Below are 9,988 nucleotides of genomic sequence, written 5' to 3'. Positions count from 1 at the left end.
ACTGGACTTTAATGAAATGCTGTTTTTGTAATAAAATGAACAGCATAAAGTTGGTGTACAGACTTTAACCTAGGATGAGCAGAGAGACTCAATTATAGATCTTCTCTTTTTGATTTGATTTCCTAGCAACTCTGGCTCCTCCCAAATTTAAAGTATTGAGGTTTCTGTAAGGTACAGTATGGGGTGTAGGTCATAGGAGCACCAATGCGCCTTTGTATTTTTGACAAACGGGTTATTCTAACAAATCACATCTTGTTTGCTGTGATCACCAACACATTCACATGCGCAACACAATACCGGGGAGAAGGCTTATTAGTGTGGTCAGACAATGAATTGGTCATTAAAGATTTCACAAGTTCACTTATTTTTCTCTATAGGTTGGGATTTGGGGGGAGGGGAAAAAAGTGGCAATATCTTGAGACTTATTTTATATAAAAAGACAGTCTTTTATATATAGATTATTTAATTTCTTTTATATATATATATATATATGAAAGTTGAAGCTACAGGAATTAGATTAAACTTTTTTTGTATTAAAGATGTGATGCAAAATGACACTGCGGTCATTGATACTGCGGGTTTGAGTATATCATGCCATTTTGAAGCGATGTACATGCATATAAATGTATACATACTGTATCACTGTAGAAACCATGGCAACTGAACTTTTGTTTAGTTTGTGTTTCTTCCTAAAGAGACTGGAAATAAGACTATTTAATATTTGTTTAGTGTTCAAATGGAATCTTTGACCACTTTTCTCTACATATTTTGGTGCTTGTGCTAAAAGGAAGCAGAAAAGAACTGTTGCTCCATTTCTTTAGTTTCAAATTTAAGTTATTTTGGTGGTCTGATTTGTATTTTTTTTTTTTTGCAAATAATTTAATTGTACAATAAAGTATGTTTGTACCATTGGAAAAATACCTGTAATGTCTATTTACACAAGCTACAGTAACATGATTCAGCCAATCGTACATTGGTTGCACGGACAACACATTTACTTCATTATCTCGCCCACATGACCGCCGATAAATTAAGAAATCCGTCACAAACGAACAATTAAAGCTCAACATCCATTTATTTTTAGTACAATATAAATAATCTCAGACATTGACAAGTTATAGACAATGGTTTTTGATTAGACAAACCATAAAGTGCAAAATGTCTTTGCTCAGCAGTGAATATTTAAGCAACAAACCACATTGGCAATATCAAATGAGTCTTGTCATGGCTACTGCATTAGCGCATAGTTTAATCTGAAGAAAAATAGGTAACACTTGACACCCAGTGTCATAACCATGTAACACTAATGACCCATATTTATACCTGTTGTGACAGTTATTTTATGGCTGGTCATGAGACCCACATGTCAAAACCAAAATTTTATTGTAATTTTTTCCCCTGCCAACAAGTTTCCTTTCTCTTGAAAGTTTATCCTTTATTGTAATACATTTTTTCATATTTTAAATAACTTGTAGAAAATACAATGACAATGTCATGAAGCATTATGACCATCCTAATTATATAAGCCCATCACGTACATGCTGTTATGTCAGTCATCAGTCAAAAAGAGGGTGTCTTGTCCTGCTCCTGCATTTATCCTAGTCATCAGCAACAGCACATTGGGGTAGGTGCATGTCTGACATCAATGTGTGCGCAATTACAATGAGCATTGAATATGGTAAATGTTTTTTAAAAATACACTTGACAGGCAGGCCATGGTGTAATGGAATGTTTTGCCTTCATGGTTGAATTGCTACAAAGAAACCACTAGTAAAGGGCACCAATAATAATAAGACACTTGCTTGGGCCAAGAAACACGAGCAATGAACATTAGACCGATAGAAATTTGTCCTTTGGTCTGGAGTCCAAATTGGAGATATTTGGTCCCAACCTCTGTGTCTTTGTGAGACGCGGTGTGCGTGAACGGATGATCTCTGCATGTTTATTTCCCACCGTAAAGCATGGAGGAGTTGCTTTGCTGGTGACGATGTCTGATTTATTTAGAATTCAAGGCACACTTAACCAGCATGGCTACCACAGCATTCTGCAGCAATTCGCCATCCCATCTGGTTTGGGCTTAGTGGGACTATAATCTGTTTTTCAACAGGACAATGACCCAACAAACCTCCTAGCTGTGTAAGGGCTGTTAGACCAAGTAGGAGAGTGATTGAGTGCTGCATCAGATGACCTGCCCTCCACAATCATCCGACCTCAACCAAATTGAGATGGTTTGGGATGAGTCAGACCGTAGAGTAAAGGAAAAACAGCCAACAAGTGCTCAGCATGTGTTAACTCCTTCAAGACTGTTGGAAAATAATTCCATGTGAAGCTGGTTGAGAGAATGCCAAGAGTGTGTAAAGCTGTCATCAAGGCAAAAGGGTAACTATTTGAATAATCTCAAATATATTTTGGTTTGTTTAACACTTTTTTTGGTTACTACATAATTCCATGTGTTATTTCATAGGTTTGATGTCTTCACTATTATCCTACAATGTAGAATTTAAAAAATTAAAAAACCCTTGAATGAGTAGGTGTTCTAAAACTTTTGACCGGTAGTGTAGGTGTCATAACCAGCCATAAAATAACACAATGTATGTTATGACAAGTTGTCAGCTGTTATGACATGGTTATGAACATGTCAATGGGTTATGACGCTGGGTGTCAAGTAAAGTGTTACCAAAAAAATCTGTTCAGTATTTACTAATACACAAGTTCTCCTTCAAATAATAAATACATTGAATTACATTGTCAGATCGATATGTAGAAAAAAATAAGGACTAAAAAGACAATACCCTTCAGTCTGTTTCCTCTTACTTCAAGCTCAAAGGATAGATTAAACATCCAAAAAGAGGGGGCAGTCAGTGTTGCTTTGTTGTGAGTGCGCGTGCAGACGCACGTTTACAAGCCCCAAAATATCTCCAGAAAGAGTCATTTCAGGCAGTCCCGTAATCCCTTGCTGCATTGTGATCGCAGAGGGAGATCATTTTACCGAGTCATACTCACAAGACACCATCAGCCTCGGCTTGGAGTGGGATAAACAGCCACTGACCAATGGTAGATTCCACAAAGATGACCGCATAATGGATGTAAATACAGTGCAATTCAGAACAGACTGTTCCCAAGTCAGTTTTTTGTAAAAAAATAAATAAGAAAGGTTTTGGTTCCACTTTTAAGGACAGTGTACACTGCATGTGTTGCGCAGGGTGTTAGTGGGATCCAACATGTCTTGATTATCATTATGTACCCATAGAGGAGAGGAGAAAAGTATGCAGGCTGATTAAGTCATTCTGTAGAGGATTTCTAAATCATTACAAGACTCTAAGCCACATCTAATAATAGCAGTCCATATGCAGTGCACAAAACCCTTTCTTGTATAGAATGCTATGATATACAGTGTATAGCCGGCTCAATGTAGGAGTGTATGCCCATCTCAATGTAGTCGGTGTATACTGTACACTACAGTCTGCCTATTGAACAGAAGAGGAAGTTAAGTGTGGACAGAAGTCACTCACAAGGCCAGAAAGGGAAGAAGGGTAAACGTATGAGGAGAAAAAGTTCACGCATTCCCGACAGTGTGACGATAAAACTCAAGAACCTCTAGAACTCTCTAGAACTCTCTAGAACTCTAAGCCCCAGCCTCTGAAGAAGCCTTTGGCTGCCAGGGCCTCTCTGAAAGTCACTGTGAGAGAGTTTATGGTGACGTCAGTCACGGTCACCTCCCCTGGGCCAATCACTGGGTTCCAAACGTCCGACCTCTCTGACACGGTCACTTCCTCTGAGCCAATCACGGATATCCAGTCCTCTGCCCTACTCTGCCCTAATGGGAGGGGAGAGCGGAGGAAAGAGGGAGAGAGAACAGGAGGGTGAGTTTGCTGGGATTTCATCAAGTCTATCACGTGTATTGTATTGACACCTGAAACCCCACCTCTTTAAGGAATACCTAGGATAGGATAAGTAATCCTTCTCACCCCCCCCCCTTTAAGATTTAGATGCACTATTGTAAAGTGACTGTTCCACTGGATGTCATAAGGTGAATGCACCAATTTGTAAGTCGCTCTGGATAAGAGCGTCTGCTAAATGACTTAAATGTAAATGTAAATGTATTGAATGTATGTGTACAGCTTCCCATTCTAAATCAACTGATATGTCAGCTTCATGACTTTTAACAGTTTTTATCATTATGATAAAGATTAAATAACACTGTGCCTCCAGTAGGAGTTGTAACATCAATAATGATACATTTTAGTTGTCATTGGTGTTAACTGAGAATTTTTGGATTGGAGACCACAAATGGATACATCTAAGGTCATTAACCATTTAAACATAATTGACTAAAGTTATATTTTGAATGATTTTGCTCACAGTAGCTAGGTATCCATTCAATTGGTGACAGAATTGCATGAGAATATTCTAGAGTCGGTGTAAGGAAAATAAACATTTTCCCACCAGTGGTATGTTTCCACAAAATCCACTTGTTGAGGATAAAAAAAAAAATCAGTGCGCGATGATGTAGTGCATACAAAATGTACTTTTTGTTTAGGTTTTCATGTACCAAATAAAAAAATAAAGTTCAATGTGTTTACATCACATTTTCAACTCTACCCATAGTTTTATGAAAAACAATAGCAAATGTGCCTACTCTGGTCTTGACATGTGCTCTAGCCAACACCTCACAGATACAGTGCAGGTAGGCTACAGTGCAGGTAGGCTGTGCAGGTTGGCTAGTCTACATGATGAGATTATTATGGACAACAGCGAGAATATGTCAAACGTCAGTCAAGCATCGATCATCATGTCACCAGAATAAGACCCTTAATATTTATTAGACAGGAGCATCAAGCTTAACACCTTGCACTTTCACCACCCTGTGAAGTTCATTATCATTTATTTAATCTGTAGCCTAATCAACTGGATGGTTTCCCGAGTCCTAGTGAGAGGGCCACACACCATATCATTCCGTGACTCCAAATGTACTTCCATATTGTAACGGTTTTGACTTGAGGTTATTAGTTATAGGGGTGCCAGGTAGGTTGTGCCTAACAGAGAAAACATTGGTTTCTCCTTTTGGTTTGGGAGGGAATGAGTCCCATCTGGTCCGTCAAGTCTACACCAATACAAAACTTATGTAAAAGTCAGGATGGAAATAAACTTTTCATAAACCCTTAAAACATTGGAAAGAAATTCAAAAACATCTATATTCTTTTGCGTGGGTTGTATTAGCAACATCAATGATTACACACACATATATTATCACAATGAGTTCTGGTTCTTCTAGAAATGTCCTGTACCTCGGGCCTAAAAAGAGTCCTGCCCGGTAAAGGGGTTCAGGGAACTCCCGTGACCTTAGTCACGCAATGTTTGTCCGTTCACTCAAGTGTAGCGTAAACCCAGTATTAATCATACAATCAATATAACAATTATTTTACCACAGAACTTTAAAGCGTATCAACTCTTACTAAGTCCTCAACTACAACTAACTACATAAATCATCACAGTATACCTCACATCAAAACAAATGAAATACCGTATACAAAAAAAGGTTGTAGTCAGTCAGACAATCCAATCCGCCAACAGATCTCCAGCGGAGAAAAGGCCACAAAGAACAGAGAGGTGTAGTCCACGGACGGAGAGGTGTAGTCCACGGACGACGCAAAGAGTGGATCCGATCCTGGGTAAACTCTATTAGGCTACAAAACACACGTTTAACGGCAACAAAACAAACGGAATAGAGAAGCTTCGGAACTGAGGGTTGAACACATCCTCATTCACGTCTCCATCACAACCCCACTTTTGCGCAGCTGATGCTGGCTATTTAATTGAGAATTAAAGGGAAAGCGCCCTATTGGAAGGAGAAGCACTGAGACGGTTCAGAAAAATTCAGGTCACAATATGATGGTTATTATATTAATATTTATGCATATAGGTGTTTTTACCGCCCAAAAGTTATCATTACAACTCTACTCATCACTACAGGGACAAACCAATTTGCTTGCTCTTGGTACTTTATACAATGCATTAAGGTAAGGTTTTGCAATATAAACATCATCCGTTATGTTTTAGTTCATTATAAACAAAAAAAACATGTATGATTTGTAACTATTTGTAATTTTAAAGTGTTTTCCATGGTTGCAAAGCCAGGAGATGCAAATGCCACCGCAATTCAAGAACAAACTTATTATTAAGTTACGTTTCTATGGTGACCTAGATTGTGTATCTCATTTGTCTTTCGTTCCTGATATCATGAACTCACTGACAGGCCATCTGTGTTCTACCAGGAAGATTGATATGTACTGTTCTGCGCCATACATTAAACCCTATTGTCAACTCTCTCTCTTGCCATTACTTGTGTCTGTTTGCTGTGCCCAGTTTGGATGGGATCGAGGAGCTTATGTTCCTGGTTGTCTGCCCAGCGGGCCTCCTGTACTATACCTACTAACAGGTTGACACACACACACACACACACACACACACACACACACACACACACACACACACACACACACACACACACACACACACACACACACACACACACACACACTAGAATTAGGTAAATTTGGTGATTAGGCAGAATAGAAACTTCCTGTGACCGACTAACACACTTACCATTCAGAATGCCGCTGGAGATCTCGGTCTCTCGCTCTGACTCATCCTGTCGAGCTTCCTCCTCATCTTCCTCTTCCCTCCTTCCCCAGTCCTCATGTGTGGGGTCCTGTGTGAGGGTAGGGGGACCAGGGGGAGAGGCCAGGTGCACGAACTGTGACCTCCTGGGTTTGTTTTTGTGGTGGTCCAGGTGGGGGTGCAGGCTCCGTCTACAGGCCCCGTAGGTTGGATCCTCTGCCCCAGAGTCCAGTGAGCGAGTCAGGGAGAGACGTAGGCGAGCTGGAGGCTTCTCTGGGGCCTTGTGGGCACTACGGAGATCCATGGTGTAAATAGTGTTCTTACAGAGAGGGGAATAATAAATATGTCTTATTTAGTAGCAGTGTTTCTCCAACATCCTTACCCCTTTAGTTAGTATGCCAACTAGTATTACTCTGTCTAAACAGACACAGGAGAAGATACTTTTAACATTAACCCATCCCACCTGTAGTAGAAGCCTTTTAACTTTAGGTCCTCTCTTCCGGTACCCTAGAGCTCTGTCCTTTTGGTCTCTGGTGGAATGGTAAGGTCAGTCAGTACAAACAGGCATAGTTTACTATTACTACAGTACGGTGTATTAATACTACTATGACTACAGTGCTATGATATTCGTTAGCTAGGTAAGGCCTCTACAGGGTCTCATGGACTTACTTTTCCTCATAGGCCTGCACCAGACGCTGGTCCAAGATGTGCTCCTCTGGTTCCCATGTACTGTATCTGTACAAAGACATCGCCGTGGTTACTCATCCATCCAATAATACTCTGCATGACTCATGGTCCTGGATTACTGGATATGATGATGACATCATAGAGATGATACTCACTTGGGGGGCCATCCCTTCCACTTCAATAGATATTCCACATTCCCCTGTGACACAGAACGTTGGAGACAAACATCAATCAGGGAGAAAGAGGAGAGTGTGTGTGGGAGGATGTTAATGGTAATGTTGCTATGCTCACAGTCTACTCCAAGCACATAGATAAATAGCCTATAATAACTTTTGAAAATCAAGGAAATGCATGTCTTCTCATCTATACGATGTAATCATGTCATTACCGGGAAGTCAGATTCCATGACGTTGCTATATGACGTTACCCAATGTAGCTTCTTGACTTTGACAGTTGCTAAATAGAATGACGTCATCGCACGGGCACACTGGTGACTTGAGAGAATTGGGAACGTCACGAGACTCCCCCCTACATACGCACACGCTCAGAACATTATAAAATTAATATGTGAACTGGACAGGGATTAAAGACATGCACAACAATATTTGACAGAATGCAATGTTTTTCCCTATGTTACGGGGACTAGCTATTTTAATGGTTGATGAGCGCCTGCACTGACAATGACTCATGGACGGAATCGAATTCACTTTTAATGCAATGCAAGACCAACGCTTACAAGGACTTCGTATCATACATGATGCTTGTCAAACGAGGCGGCCGCGGTTTGCGCCCTAATAACCCACAAACCTGTATCTGCCATTTCCTCAAGCGAAACTGCGTAGCTCTTCACAAAAGCGCAATAATTGAATAGCCCGTGGGCTATTCTTCTGCCAATGTACAAGACTGAATGCAATGTTTAGGTTCCGATATGATGCTTCCGTTAGGATAGACCACTGGCACCCGGAGTGTAATGCGACTGCAGCACGCTCCACGTTATGTTAAATTTAAAGAGATACTCCCCACTCTCACGCCCCCTTAAACGTTTATGTCAATGGATACTGGATATAAATAGACCACTGGTAAAGTGCTTTTCAATGTAGCCATCTGTGTTCCCTACTAAATATAGGGTACCCTATAATGGATATTCTCGTAAGTGCGTAAAATTGTCATTATCCAATTATGGTACATGCGTTTTGTTTCCAATATGAACGCCTTACCCTTCTAACTCTTTTCTTGATTATTGATTCCACAGCAAACACTTGTTCACCAATCGCTGACAGCTCCATTGGTCCAATATAGAACGTTCTGCTTACTCTTTGAAATAAACTGATCTAGTAGAGATGAGAATAACCGCTGTTAGTTCAGCTCTGTCGCTACAAAGTAACTGTATAGGCTATGACAAATATCTAGAAGTCTTGTTTAAAAATTGTATTATCCTCCCCCAACCCTCCCTCTAGAAAGTGAGGTTTGTTTTCGATTTAGTTCCAGATTAATTTCTTCATTCCACTCGATCTCTCCGTACGTACAGTGACTTCTCAAATCTGCGACACATCTGCACTGTTTGGCGCGTTCCCGTACTTCCAAACGCGCGCTCTTCGTTCCACAGTGTCAAAACAACGCTCGAGCGAAACGTCCGTAACATGGGTCCGCGCACGCAAATGACACTTAACAAACAGTAGCAGGAAAACAAAGCAGGCAAAGTATGGTTTATTATAAATGCGCTCCATTTTCCATCCAAATTCCAACAATTGCACTCAAGAAATTAAGCCACATCCTCAGGTGTACATAGAAAGTGCCATTACAAGCATTTTATTTTTGTGAAAAAAAAAAAAAAAAAAACAGTAACATAACCAGGACCCTTTAACAGAAGGGAGGTGGGTGGGATTGTCATGGCAAAACGCTAAATCCACTATGTCACTACTTACTGGTTTGAAAGGGATTTTCTACCAGTGAGTTTGGTTGCCCAACCTGAAGTCCCCTAGGGGCATCCCCAGACCAGCAACCTCCTTGTTTTGTCTCATGATGTGTGACTGTTGCAAATGATTAAATTATCAGTTGAATGAATCATGTGATTGGATGCTCAGATGAATAGGAAAGCTTTTAGGATTGAGCCCACCAGGTGCAAAATTTAACAACCCCTCTTTTGGTAGACAATAATGTCTGCGTCCTCTGTAAACAAGTTAAGGCCTTATCAAGTCTTAAATAATTCACAATATGTTGTTGTGATGATGATGATAAAGATCTATAAACCAAATCTCTCAAACAGCTGTCAAAAATTCTCCATTTCTAAACTAACAGGTCTTGGACTCTCAAACCTTCCCTTTTTCTTCTACACATCTATCGGACAAACTTTCTCTTTCCATTACTCCCTCAACTGTCAACATTTTCCCTCTGACTCCACTTTACTTTTTGTGGACATTACCATTGTGGACTTTACCATTGTGGACATTACAGCCAAGGTATCTTCAGATAGATCCAAATCTAACATCAGTGCATTTCCAGCGAATAACTGGAAACCTTAATTAGCATTTGTACCAATTCCACAACTCTGTATATTTGGCTGGTGGATTTTGCAGGTCATGAGGACATGAGTTTTTCTTGACCACATGATCTAACCAGGAAAAAACTCTGGGCCCTGATTAGCCAAAAAATGCATGGTCAAGAACAAATCCTGGCTCTA

General features: G+C 40.2%; 1 protein-coding gene across 4 annotated transcripts; it reads right to left on the bottom strand.

The window, feature by feature from the left end:
* Window positions 1-2,673: 2,673 nt before the first annotated feature.
* On the bottom strand, window positions 2,674-8,910 carry LOC124038521 (chromobox protein homolog 7-like). Of its 4 annotated transcripts, none has more exons than XM_046354517.1 (7): window positions 8,835-8,910; window positions 8,526-8,639; window positions 7,464-7,507; window positions 7,291-7,356; window positions 7,085-7,151; window positions 6,607-6,940; window positions 2,674-3,817 (listed from the first exon to the last, which is right to left on the bottom strand). In XM_046354517.1, the coding sequence occupies exons 2-7, from the start codon at window positions 8,592-8,594 to the stop codon at window positions 3,618-3,620; spliced, it is 780 nt and encodes a 259-aa protein (XP_046210473.1). In that variant the 5' UTR covers window positions 8,595-8,639; window positions 8,835-8,910; the 3' UTR covers window positions 2,674-3,617. The 4 variants fall into 4 exon arrangements, with proteins under 4 accessions (XP_046210473.1, XP_046210472.1, XP_046210475.1 ...); XM_046354519.1 differs by lacking the exon at window positions 8,835-8,910 and adding an exon at window positions 6,344-6,432 and having other exon boundaries at window positions 3,646-3,817; window positions 8,526-8,826; XM_046354516.1 differs by having other exon boundaries at window positions 8,526-8,838.
* Between the last annotated feature and the right edge of the window lie 1,078 nt (window positions 8,911-9,988).

This window comes from Oncorhynchus gorbuscha, linkage group LG06, assembly GCF_021184085.1.
Source record: "Oncorhynchus gorbuscha isolate QuinsamMale2020 ecotype Even-year linkage group LG06, OgorEven_v1.0, whole genome shotgun sequence".
NCBI lineage: Eukaryota > Metazoa > Chordata > Actinopteri > Salmoniformes > Salmonidae > Oncorhynchus > Oncorhynchus gorbuscha.
This window is presented reverse-complemented; position numbering and strand designations above follow the sequence as displayed.